This window comes from Strix aluco, chromosome 1 (genome assembly GCF_031877795.1).
Source record: "Strix aluco isolate bStrAlu1 chromosome 1, bStrAlu1.hap1, whole genome shotgun sequence".
Lineage (NCBI taxonomy): Eukaryota > Metazoa > Chordata > Aves > Strigiformes > Strigidae > Strix > Strix aluco.
In genome coordinates this window covers 46,061,607-46,075,215 of record NC_133931.1, presented here as the reverse complement: position 1 = coordinate 46,075,215, position 13,609 = coordinate 46,061,607, and the positions used below count along the sequence as shown (strand labels likewise).

The 13,609-nt window shown below is 41.0% G+C and overlaps 1 protein-coding gene across 1 annotated transcript in view; it reads left to right on the top strand.

Moving 5' to 3' along the window:
• Positions 1-13,609, top strand: part of LOC141921254 (chloride channel protein C-like) — an 84,017-nt gene that overhangs the window by 43,614 nt on the left and 26,794 nt on the right. The window contains exon 12 of the mRNA XM_074819599.1: positions 5,362-5,528. Within this exon, the coding sequence (XP_074675700.1) occupies positions 5,362-5,528 (167 nt within the window). The remainder of the gene's footprint in view (positions 1-5,361; positions 5,529-13,609) is intronic.

Genomic DNA, 13,609 nt, shown 5'->3' with positions numbered 1-13,609 from the left:
ACTTCTATTCTCAAAAAAGCATGAACAGCTCTTTTACTGCTGTGAATAGGGAATTGTTCTTTCCTTCCCTTCTTTATGTCAAGTGATCAGTTTGCAACCTTGTTGGCATTTGCTCCAAGAAAAAAATGATCAAAAGTTTTCTGCTGGCTACAAGCCCTCCACCCTTGGAAATGTTCTGTTGACTGAATGATTTTTTTCTTGGTGTCTTTAATCAATAGTAGCAAAAATTTCAAATGAGAGAAATTCTGGTTGTATGTGAGAGAGATGAAGGGTGCTTTCCTGGGGGAGGTGTACTCTTCCACAAAATCTGGCAGCATGGTGCCCAGAGCTAGTGTTTGGTGCCAGCTGCAGCCTCAACTCCAAAACTATTGTATTCAGCTGGTAGAGCCAAGACTTCATGTCCTCTTCCATCCGCCCCTTTTTAAACTCCCTCTCAGACTTATTGTCTTGTACCTTTGTCCAGCAGCTGCTTGTTTTTTCCCCCAATATTTTCCAAATTCCAGGCCTTTCTGTTAAGTGTGTGTAACCTTGAGAAGAATGACAAAAATATTTCTTTTGGAGAGTTTGCTTCTACCAAGGATGATGGTCTTTATATCATGGGAAGGAAGGAGATTTTGTCTTTTGTTTGGTCAGTTTGCCAGGCAGCTCTTCTATTTGAACAAATCTTGAAAAATGAATTTGACTGAAAAATATTTTTTTTTTTCTTTTTGATAGGCCCCCTCTTCTGCATTTGTCATTGTAGGCTGCAAGTGGCAAGAGAGCTCTATTGCTAAGTGGGGTTTCAGTAGAAGAAAGAAAATGGATTTACACTATGTAGCTGGCTGACAATCTTTTCTTTTACATTATTGGAAATATCATGAGTTCAGGGAATATTCACTGTATCAGCAGCCTTGCGTCTAATGAGGTTGTTTGGACTTTGTTTTCTGAGCTGGAGTAAAACCTTTGAAACATGTTAACCGCAATTTGATTGAAAAGTGGGGGAGGGTTTTTAACAGTGAGCTTTAAGTAAACTGCATCTTTTTGAATTTCCTGGGCAGCTGCCTTTCTCCCTTTGATGTACCGTGCCTGGTGATGCTGTTAATGAAATGCATAATTATGTGTTATATAATAAAACAGAGCTAACATGAAGGTGCCTAATAGATTATAATGATGTGGAGGCCTGAGAAACTCAGGACCATGGGGGTTGTTGAAAAGTGCCTCCGGTGACAAAGAAGATATTTAAAGAGGTTTGAATAACTGTGCTAATAAATTAATTGTGGTCTGTTTGCGTGTGTGTGTAAATGACATTCTTCAAGATTTTGTATATAGAGAGAATATTGAAAAAAAAATAGGTGCAATTTACTAGGCTGCTGATGTATGAAGTGTCAGCGCCGAGTGCTTCCAGCGCCCATTAGTGCTGCTGGCTTTGCATAGACGGGTGCCCTAGGCAAAGACTTTTTTGGCACAGCCTGCCACACCGGTAGGATCAAAAGGAAAAAAAAAAAATCTGGCAATATGCACAGAGAGTAAATTGCATCCTAAAGAGCAGCCCCTAAAATGCGGGTTTGGAATGAATATCAATAAATGAAACATCACATTTAATGGCTGAAGAGTTGTAGGCATTTGGTGGCTGCCCCCAACTTCCTCCCTTCCTTTCTCTGCTTTTGTCACCTTTATTTTATCTCTCCCTCTGTAATACTCTGTATAATTTGTTCCTTCATTAGATTTGTTAGGAACTGGTTTGAACAGATGGGTATTTTTAAAGGAGAGGCTGCATAACCTTCCAGCCTTGGACCACAGGGGCTCCTAATGGTGCTGGGCTGTGGCTGGGCTTGCTTGGCTGCTGTTCTGGGCTTACAGGGGCCTGTTTGCTGGGAGAATTAGTGTGCAGGGAGCTCCAGTGTGAATTTGCAGCTTGCTAGTTACTTGGCACTAATTCCCTGGGTGGATGTTTCTAGTACCTACTAAGAGTGCTTTTGTGCAGGTTAGCTTTAAGAGTGCTTTCTCATGAGTTAGGTGGGCTCTGTTTTGAAAGTGAAGTATGTTGTTTTTCACTTCCCAAGCACTCCTGAGGGTATCCAAACGGGCAGTTAGTGCAGAGTAGCTAATACGCAGTAAATTCACACCCAAGCTCACCAAGCCTTAGCTTCCTCCTGCAGCCCAGTCCGAGGCTCTGCACTTTGTCTCTCTCAGCAGGGAGCAGATGGCCCTTCTCTAAACAGGGCATACTAATAAAGCCTTACAAAGTGCACACATATGTGTGTGTGTAGGTTTGTGTGTGTCCGTATGTTTATATAAGATGACTCGAATCTATCAGAGTTCTTGGATTAACTTGTGCTTCCTTGATTTTTATCAAGATACCCTAAGGAGACGCTGCTGCATTGCCATCATCCTTGTCATTAATGGACTTAAGTTTTAGCTACAGATTTTGGGCAAGTTTTGATGAATTCTTCCTTTTCCTTTGGTGCTAAGAGTGACATACTTTTTCTGATGTGAGTGACTGCATCTTTTGTGTGTCAATCTTTCTTTGTTGTAATTCACTTCCCCAGCATTTGTTATTTGATATCTGGAGTTTATTATTGTATTTGATATACTTTTATAGTAATAAATGTTCTTCCACAACTTGAGAACCCCCAGTAAGAAGGAAATAAGGTTTTCCCTAGCTTTCCAAATACTTGGATGTGAAATCAAGTCAATTTTTCAATAAAACTCTTGCTTTAGGCCAGGCTTCTTAATTAGTGTACAGCTTCACCTTATCTTAAGGTCGCATAATGGGTTAAATTTTCATACAAAGTTTTCTTGAAATTTTATAAATGATTTTATGTTTTTCATGCTCATGTTTCAAATGTATCATTGATTTCTAAGTCATCTGCAGATTTGCTTTATATTTTTGCTCTAGTATTGCCTATTTCCAAGAAAATTTCATATCACAAAAGTTGCTTCTCCAGTTTCCATCTGTAGTGAGAGTTCAGGACAACTCTATCAGCTCCATTTTGACCAAAGATTAAATTTACTTACATACAAAAGATATTGCTCAAAATGCTTTTAACATGTCTTTATTTAATGACCGCAGCCATACTAGCCTGCCAGAGATAAACAGCATTTCTGCTTGGCAGGTGGTAACTCTTGAAGGAAGTGAAGTCTGAAGCTGAACCCAGAGACACTTGCTCTGAGTGTTCAATGCACTGTTATAGAGAGGAGCCATCCCCCCACTCCCAGATCCCAGCACTCAGGAGGGCTGCAGGGCTGGGGAAAACCAGCAAAAGCCTCAGAGTTTCTCAATAGCAGATGTAAAATGCTGCTGAATGTTTGCGACAATAAAGGACAAGGGCCCAGGCCAGCTTGACTGTTCCCGCTAGAGGATGGGAGGGTAGGAGGAAGGGATAAAATGGGATGAAAAACAAGGAGGGGAGCCTGGAAAGCCAGGCTCTGGTTCTTGCTGGTTCTTGCTGTTCTGGAGATATTCTGTATAGGTCAAAGCAATCACTTGAGAGTGCTTTTTCAAGTTCCAGTTTCAAGAGTTTTTAAATTTAGAGTTTTAGAGTGCTTTTATAGCTTTTTAGAGTGTTTTTTATATTAATTTTTAATACTGGTTTTATTCCAGAAGAGTTCCCCACAGCAAGATACTTTAAAAAAAGCCTTAAAAGGAATCCACAATAAAGGAGTCTCCATCTGTGTGAATGAGTTGCGGCAGATATGATGAAGCAATTCTTAAAATCCCACAGTTGCTGTTTTCCTTTCAACTGACATGTTCCTGGTGTTTTTAAATAAAACAGTTGAATACTAGGTTTAAAGAGACATTCAAAGAATGCTGTGGTGTTATTAGAAATCCCTGGCTATGTCGAAGCAGAAAGGACAGTTGCGTGACCCTGTCGTGCACTGCTGACCATGCCATATGAGTCCCTTGTTGGGATATACTGTAAATCATCCTGGATGTTATCTTTCCAAACCCAGAACAGAGACAGAAAGAGGGTGAAAGTATAAGCTTGGATAAATTTGCTACAGCTTATCAGGCAGAAATGTGTTTAATGGCATTCTTTGAATGTAGATTCTTGGAGTACTTAACAATCTTTAGCTAATGAGGTCTATTAAATGGCAATGTACTGCAATTCACTTTGAATTGGAGAGAAGTTTCTGGACAAAAGTCTCTTAGTGTTATGAGGAACGTTTGTGTATTTAATCCCAGGATAATTGCTAATGAATATCCCTTTTTAATAGGATGCAGTGGTAGTGGGAAGTGAAAGGAGATAGCAGTTTTAACTAAAATGTCTTATTAAGGTAGCCTAAAGAGAATATTTCTGTTCAGTCATTTTCACCATGAAAAATATTTTACTTTATTGTGAGTTGGGCATAAACAGTATTAAGTGCATTCACATTACTATTTACTTCGTGTACGAGGATTCACTCTGAATCCTTTATTCAAAGGCCGATGTATTGGTGTGCTTTGTTAAGTCACTGGCACCACAGCTGTTAGACATTTGCAGTAGTAGGTCAAGTGAACTCAGTCTACCTTTGTGCTGCAGTGAACTAACAGTACTGTTATGGTGCCTGTGTCCAACCATGGAGGCAAAAACAAATAGCTGAAGGGGAATAAAATATTAAAACATGCTGCATACTTTGCCACTCATCTAACAATACCCTCACTACATAGGGGGAAAGTCCAAATATACTTAGGAAAGATGTTTTGGGTGAGATACCATAATTTGTGCATATGTTTCTCTACAACCAGTGCTGCAGTGCCACATTCATAGATTTGTGATCATGGGAACGGGGATGCCTGCACCATGCCTTGTACTGCCAGACATTGTTCAGCATGGCAACTGTGCGATGTTCCTGCTGCTTGATCTCCTGAACTGGACTTCTATTGGAAGCTTCTTGTTCCCTTTTCTGGCATCCTTCAAGACAATATTTGTACAAGGAGCTTGTTCTGTCAGGAAGCAGCAGTATGGGAAAACAATTTTATATCCTGTGCTCAGCAAGAAAGAAAAAATATTTGGATTTGTTTGCAATTTTTAATATTTGTCACAATGCCAAGCTATTTTAAGCAATCTGGCTACTCCATCTCTAGTTACCCTCCTCTGATACTTCTAAATTATCACAAGCCACCTGAAATATGGGAATCAGATGTGAGTTTGAATGTATGCAGTGCTTCAAGCTGATAGGAACGGGAGGGGGAGCTGTCACTGCATCAGCCAAGACTCTGGTGGAAGTGTTGATTGATTACCTTTCCCTGGGAAAGGAGGGGGAGTGCCCTTCCACTTTTAGCAGACTGAATTGCTTCCCATTTGCTCATGGAAGAAGTAGGTAGTCCTGTGCAACCATTGCCATTGTCTCCAGGTATATGAAAACAATGGAAAGTCCTTTGTTCTGTTTTCTCCTTAGGTAGAGATCACAAATGATGTCCAGTCCTTGCTACTGATAATGGTGGCTGTCATGGTGGCCAAGATAGTTGGTGACTTGTTCAATGCATCCCTGTACAGTTCCCTCCTGAAGCAGAAATGCATTCCCTACTTGGATGTGGAACCTTTTGTTCGTCACAGGAGAAAATGGTGAGGTCTCTTACACTGCTGATCAGTAAGTTTTTTGTGTCATCTTCTGCATGGAGACTGTATGGGTTCTCTGAGACCTGGAGCTTGGAGAAACAAAGGAGTAAAAGGAGACCCTGATCCTGAGCAGCATCCCCACAGTGTGATGTGCTGTACAAATAGAACAAAAAAGACTCCCTTTCTCTTCAAGTTTATGGTGGGATCTGAATTACCACTGTCACCAGAGTCTTGAGAGCAGTAAGTGTCTATAATGCCCAGTGGTGCAATTGGTCCAATGGAGAATCTAGTAGAGGTTTTCACAGACAGCTGTGACTCTGTTTCTTGTAAGCAGATGCCATAGAGCAGAGGAACAACAGAGTGTGTTGAGTCCCTTATGGTGGAGTTTGCCTTGCCCAACTCCTGGATGACTAGTCTGGGCTTCCTGTGTGTTTGGTACCGTAAGATGTAAATTTTCAGGCAGCGATTCCTGCCATCCAAGGATAGCAATTCAAGGCAGGTAGAATGAATTGTCTTCTGGAAGTGCCTCCACTGACTATAGACTAAATGAATAGCTTGGAAAAAAGTGATGGTTTTTATTTTTTAACTTATGTTAATTCAACCTGTCCTGTATGACAGTGTGTTCATTCAACCTCCAGTGTGTGAACCAGTATCCAAAACTTCAGTCTGTGGGCATTTATAACCAGTAATAAGAACCATTTTCTCTCCTATGTGTAGGTGCTGGGCCTACATTTATCTGTAGGTAGTAGGAACTCTGTACTATTGTCTTCTATAAAATAATTAGCAGAAATGCTGATTCTTTAAGTTATTCTGTAGGAATGAATTAGGTAATGTGGTGAAGAAATAGAAGGAAAAATGAATTAATTTATTTACTATAGAAAGACTTTTTGTTTCCCTTAAGACATATTTGGGTAGTATATATCCACAACCGAGGCTACTTGCAGGACACTATAGCTGTCATTTCTCCCAGTGTTGAGGTCTACTGGACGATCTCCTAGTTTCAAATGACCCTTTAGAATAAAATATTGACAACTCATTCTGTCCACACTTTATAACTTTCTTCCGAATGTAGCCATATCTGAAAGCTTTTAGCAGGCACATTGAATACTAGGTATAATCTAACTATATTTGACATGAGAGGAAAAAGAGCCAGCAATGTGGTAGGAGGAAATAAAAACAATCTGTGACATTATGGATGACTTCTATACGTACCATGGCAGATAAAACAGAGGAGAAGAAGTCATAAAGTTTCCCATGGTATTCCAGTTAGATGACAAGTCCATGGACAGAATTATAGCTGCTTTCCTGGTCCTATTCATTTAAAGGACATATATAAATATATACAATTTCATTTCCCTCCCACTCCTTTCCCTTTCCTCTCCAGGAACATTAAAGAAAGTTTCTGGATAACTTGGTCACAGAATATACTGATACTCTAAAGCAAAATACATACTATCACAACTTGGGAAAGGTTTTATAGCTAGACACTTTACATGCTGCCAAGTTTTAGTCTAAATCCTCTTAGACGTAGTCTGAATAGGCTGATACACATCTGAACTGGCAGATGTAGTTGCTAAGCTGCTCTCCATCATATTTGAAAAGTCTTGGCAGTCAGGTAAAATCCTCAGTGACTGGAAAAAGGGAAACATCACACCCCTTTTTAAAAAGGGTAAAAAGGAGGACTCCGGGAACTACCAAGCAGTCAGCCTCACCTTTGTGCCCAGTAAGATCATGGAACAGATACTGCTGGAAGCCAAGGCATTTGGAAAACAGTGAGGTGATTCAAGACAGCCAATATGGCTTCACAAAGGGCAAATCATTCCTGACTAATCTAGTGGCCTTCTACAATAGAGTGACTTCATCAGTGGACAAAGGAAGAGCTATGGATGTTATCTACTTGGTCTTCTGTAAGGCCTTTGATACAGTCCCATACAACACCCTTTCAGCTAAATTGGAGAGATACAGGTTTGATGGATGGAATATTCAAATAGATAAGGAATTAGCTGTGTGGCTGCATCCAAAGGGTTGCAGTCCAAATGGAAATCAGTAACAAGTGGTGTCTCTCAGGAGTCCGTAATGGGACTGGTACTGTTCAATAACTTTATTAATGACATAGTGGGATTGTACTCTCAGCAAGTTTGTGGATGACACAAAGCTGATGTGCAGTTGGTACACTTGAGGGAAAGGATGCCATCCAGAGGGACCTTGACAGGCTTGAGGAGTGGGCCATTGTGAACCTCATGAAGTTCAACAAGGTCCTGCACCTGCATTGGGGCAATCACCAGTATCAGTACAGACAGGGTAGTGAACAGTTTGAGAGCAACCCTGTGGATCTGGGTATACTGGTAGATGCAAAATTAGATATGAGCTGCCAGTGTGTAATTGCAGCCCAGAAAGCCAATTGTATCCTGGGCTGCATGAAAAGAAGTATGATCAGCAGGCTGAAGAAGGTGATTCTCCCCCTTTACTCTGCTCTCGTGAGACCTGCTGGGAGCACTGCATCCAGCCTTTGGGTCAAGGACATGGACCTGTTGGAGCAGATCCAGAGGAGGGCAGTGAAAAAGATCAGAGGGTTGGAACACATCTTGCGTGAGGAAAGGCTGAGAGTTGTGGTTGTTCAGCCTGGAGAAGAGAAGGCTCTGGGGAGTCCTTATTGCAGCTTTTCAATACTTAAAGAGGTCTTATAGGAAAGATGGAGAGAGACTTTTTGCCAGGGCCTGTAGTGATAGGACAAGGGGCAACAGTTTTAAACTGAAAGAGGAGGGGTTTAGATTGGACATAAGGAAGACATTTATTATTATGAGCATGATGAGACACTGGAACAGGTCACCCTGAGAAGTTGTGGATGCCCCCTCCCTGGAAGTGTTCAAGGCCAGGTTGGATGGGGCTTTGAGCAACCTGGTCTAGTGAAAGATGTTCCTGCCCATGGCAGGGTGGTTGGAACTAGATGATCACCAAAAGTTCCTTCCAACCTGAACTGTTCTATGATTCTATGGCACTAGACCATGTCTTGGTCTCTCCAGCATACTTCCTGGATGCTCTGTTACCTTGTTATCCCCTCAAACAAACGAACCTTCACCATTCAGCCATCCAGACCTCCAGGATTTGTACTGATCCCGAGATCTGTCTTATAGCTTAGGCATCCCAAACCCTGAATATTGACTCAAGGGAACTCTGGATTTATAATCTGCCTCTTAAAGTAAAAAAAGTCATAATTGAAACAAATTATGAAGCCTAACATGCAGTCTTTGTAAGAATTCACAAACCAAGATCCTATTGCTTTACCTAGCATGAGAGATGCACAGATTAATACAAGACAGTTAAAAAAAAATTAGTCTCTGAACATGTTTCTTTCTCTGTTTCCTCATCACTTCTGAGCATCCTTGAAACTTGAGTCAAAATTCTACAGAAATGTGCCTGGCCATGATTTTTCTTTCCATGTGTTTTCCCTGTGGACCAAGATTTCTCATTTGTTTTCTCTCTGACTGGTTCTGCAGCTAACAAGATGCTGTGAGAGCCTGCCTATCTGCTTCTCTAGTCTTCCTTTTATCTCAGAGTGACCACCCAGAGTATGTGAGGCTCTGCTGTATTTATGTTCCACTTTGCTACACTTTGGGAGTATTTTTATCTTCACATGTCTACACCCAGATGTTATTTTGCACAGGCTATCCTCCTTCTCTGGTTGTGTCAGCTTGCTGAGGGTCTGTAACTATGTTATTGCTGCCCTGGGAAAGTGTAGGTGACACAGTTACATGTGTGGCAGGTTCTACATCCTCTTTGTTCAATATTAATTATTCTGTAAGATCACAAAATATATGAACGGTGCATTGCTGAATTCCCCAAATCATAACAGGGGCAGGGGTCAGCTCTGTAGGAACTGGTAGCTAGCATGTGTTTATAAACAGGTGATAAATTGTATTTGTGTATGCAGAATGAAAGATTTGGATAACTAACAGCTTGCTTAAATGCCATAGAAATGCCACATAAATTGGGATCCTTCTTCAACTGAAACTGAAACGGCTTTGGAAAACAGTGCCTGTGTTGGTAGCAGGGACGAAAAATGAGAAACTCGAGAGAATGCCTGGTTTTAGGTCCTCAGCACTCATACTGTTAGAGAGAAAGTGTGGATCTTCTCTTTCCCAGTTCTTCATCGGTGTTAAGGATGCAAAGACCTTCTGTATTCAGTCATTTGTTCATTCTCCTTACAGGCCTGAATAACATTCCCAGGAAGAATATGTGTTAGACGCTGAACTGAGAAGAGAAAATAGCCTTTAAATGAACAAGGTGGGGGGTAGCATTAAGGTCCAGATCTACAAAAGTATTTAATTCTTAACTCCTGTGGAAATCAGTGGGTACATTAAGAAGCTAAATTATGTACATGCTCACTATGAAGACATCTCTGTAAATACTGTTATATATGAAACTGGTGGAAGTGAGACCTAGATCCTCAGTGGTATTTCACTACCCAATTTGTATTTAGGCACTGGCATCTCTGGATGCTTTTATTCCTATGGAGTGGAGAGACTTGACATTTGTTTTCTTAATACTTGTTATTTTCTTGGAACCTCATTGATCACCCTGCCTGTTGTATTCTGTGCCCTGGGTGATAAGGCTCCAAACACAGCTGTATCTAGTACAGGGCTGCTACGGTGCACCGTAATTTCCAGATACATTGCACACCACTGTAAACACCCCCCTTATAAAATCTGGTTCACTGGAACACTCAAAGCTGCTGGCTGCCAGGGAATGTTCTTTAATGAGGGTAAGGAGTACTTGAACACATCTATGACTTGGCAACCCTTCCTGCTTTTTATAAGCTACTATACACTTCAGAGAGAAAATATCTTAGAGGCTACTTTTTAATGGGACAAGTTTACTTAAGAGCTGAGTGGAGCTGGTGCCAGTAGTTCTGTTTTGTTCTAGCTTAATATTAGCCTTGTCAAAGTTCTTATAGCGTCTCCTGGGTGTTTCTGTATTGCATACCATATAAAGCTGTTTTTGGGAGCCAAGAATTTTGGCTGGAATATATATTATAGTGGTCTCATTATATTTTTTTAAAGTGTATCAGAGGTGGCCCTATATTAAAGATCCATGGAGCAAGGCTGATTTTTTTTTCTTTCTCTCTTCTAGTTTTGCCTTAGCCCACACCGCAGACGTTGGATTGAGAATTTAAGCCAACCCAAGTTTGAGAGTTATTTGGGATCCAGGATCCTGGTTTGGCCTGTTATAAAATTTGGGGTAATTAGCAGACTTTTTAGATGAGGCTTTGGATTTTGAAGATCACTGGACTTTGGCAGGGGAGGGGTGTGCTTTTGGTTTGGGCCTAGACTAGCAACTACTACACTAAAGAGATTCCTTACCCGTCTGTGAATGACACAAGTGTTCATTCAAAGACAACTCACCAAGATGCACATGGTGCATCCCATCTTGCCTCTTTGAGAAGCTGGTGTGTTTCATGGCTGCTTGGCACTTTCATCCTGAGAGGCATCATTAGGGGGTGGACTTGGCAGTGTTTTAGCATCAGAGGGCATCCAGCCCATCTTTTGTAGAGTGTTTGCGGTGGAAGCTGGATCCTGTTCTGGCTGCACAAAGGAAAAAGGGAGCTGCTGTAACAAGGCTACGCTTTGTCTGAGGAGAACCCTGGCTGCTACAGAAAAGATGGAGGGAGGGTGTTGGGATGTGGGTGAGATTTATTAAAATTACATTTGGGCTTTAAGCTGCCTCTATGTCAGGCTTAAGCAAACATGGCAAAGAACTGGTTTTAGTCCCTTTTTTGCTATTCTCCTGTTCTGGGTTTTGAGTTTAGTGTGATCCCATTCCCTGAGAAGCAACTGTATGAGCCATAAACAGTGGTATTGACCCCCTGACAAAAATACTATGGCAGAGCCAGATGTCACTTTATGTTCACAGAACAGCAGCATGGCCTTGCCTTGTTTTCAACATGGGGTTGGTGGTGCCCATGTGGGATGGGTGAAAGGACTTATTGCTCCCTTCTGCCCCTGTACCAGCTCCTGCAGATCTCTGTGGCAAAGTCCAGCCTGTCTCCCTTCACAATCCTTTCAACCTGGCAAGAGGGTCATACTAGTTTGCTTCACTGGGCTTAAGCCTTCAAACTGTGTTTAACTCCAAATTATCCAGAACTGCTCCTAAAGAAAGAAGGTGAAGACTTGGTGCACATGAATCTGTGTGAAGAAGGTTGTCTCAATCTGAACATGAATGGAAGATGAACTTCCAGCTGGGCCAAGTTACTGATGTATATTAACCCCAATACTATATATTGATGCATTTTTTTCTTTTTGACAGGTGGTGTTAAACAAGGCTACTTAGCTTTGTAGTTTTCAGGAGATCTGATTATCTCTCTTTATAGGATTTTTGGGGAAAAACAAGACTCAGTGACACTGAGTGATCTACAAAATGGCCTAATGGGCCTTTTCAGCCTTAATCTTCAGTGACCAAAGAAACTGTTTTCTCAGATTTTTTACCATTAAATTTCACCAAAAATTTCAAATTTAGCACGAAGTGATTTCAGTGTCCAAATTTGAATAATGTCTCTTAGGAAAAAAAGTCACATGCAAACATGAATATTCAGGTGAGACAGGAAGAGGAAGGCTATATGGAAGGAAGCAGGAGACTGAGGAGGACAGACTGTTCTGTTTTCGTGTCTGGCCCATTTCCTTATGTTACTTTGGCCAAACCGATTTATTTTTCAATCTTCTCAGTTACAGAAGGGAAAATAGCCCTTATACACCTCGTGTAGCTTTTAGCATCTGTTGTCTTTGCCAAGTATTGTCAAGTTCTTAAATGAAAGGCCTTATGTAAAGGCAAAATTTCTTGTGAACCCTAGAAGATGATTTTCAACCTGCTCAAATTTTGACTATTTAACGAAGTTACTACCATGAATCAAAATTACTTTATTTATTTAGATTGGTAAAACCATATAAAGATGCACAAGATTGTGGTTACATTACTATTTATTTTTAGAGCAGAGTCTGAACAAATAAAACAAATTACTCTTCCCATGCTACAATAAATGCCAGCAGATATAACCCTTCTTCCAACCTAAAATAAACCTTTCCCACCCTTAGCTGTTCCCTTTCCTAAAATGTCCAGGATGAGAGCTGGAGCTGGCACTGTGCCCTCAAGGTTAGGAGCTGCAGGCTTACACAGCACAGTGGATGAAGAGCAAACATGGAGCTGGCAGAGGAGGGCTCATGGAGACCCGGCCAGCAGAACCCGCCTTTGATAGAAGGGCTGGAGGCTGAGTCTAAGCTCACTGCTGACCTGCTGCACTTGGAAGTGTATTGGTAGTTACTGCAGTCCTCATAACCAAGTATATACAATAGAAGCACGAATACAGAAAAATATAATGACAAGGATAGTGAAGATGAGCCAACAATCTGTCTGACTGAAATCCTTGAAGGATCTTGTAGATACTTTAATGTTTACACAAGGCCTGTATATTTGCACGATTACCTTTCCATCAGCCCAAAATGTTTTGCACTGGAATGGTTTCAGGCTCTAAGAAATTATATTTTCTGATATGTCTAAAAACTGCAGGCTCAGCTTCTCTATCATCCCATTTTTTTTATGAACAATTAAATCTGGATTCCCCCCTGCCCCTGAATATGCAAAATGTAAATGGCATGTTCTATCAAGATTATATACTGATTGAGATCACAGTGTGCTAGGGAAGAAAATGTTTTGAATTTACAAGTGAATGTTGTACTGTAAATTATCAGATAGATGCAGCTACATGATCTGCTTTTATTATAATTCAGAAGCAGTGAGAAAAATGGCTTTCCTGTAGCAAGATTTTTAAGAGAAACAAACTTACAAGAACTTTGGAAGACTGGTTTGGTGCAGTTGATTAAAACCTTAGGGAGGAAGTTTGGAGACATGAACAGCAGATCAAATATAGTGAGTTTTGAAGCACCTATCCTGTTTCTCTAGTTTCTGTCACAAGACACTTCTCTTACCTGTCCAAAGCGAGGTCCCTGTTAGAGTGTGAATGGGACTGTCATGGGGTTGGCAAACCTGCTGCAAGTATTGGGCATGCTGTGACAATGGAGAGGAACTTAATATGAGGT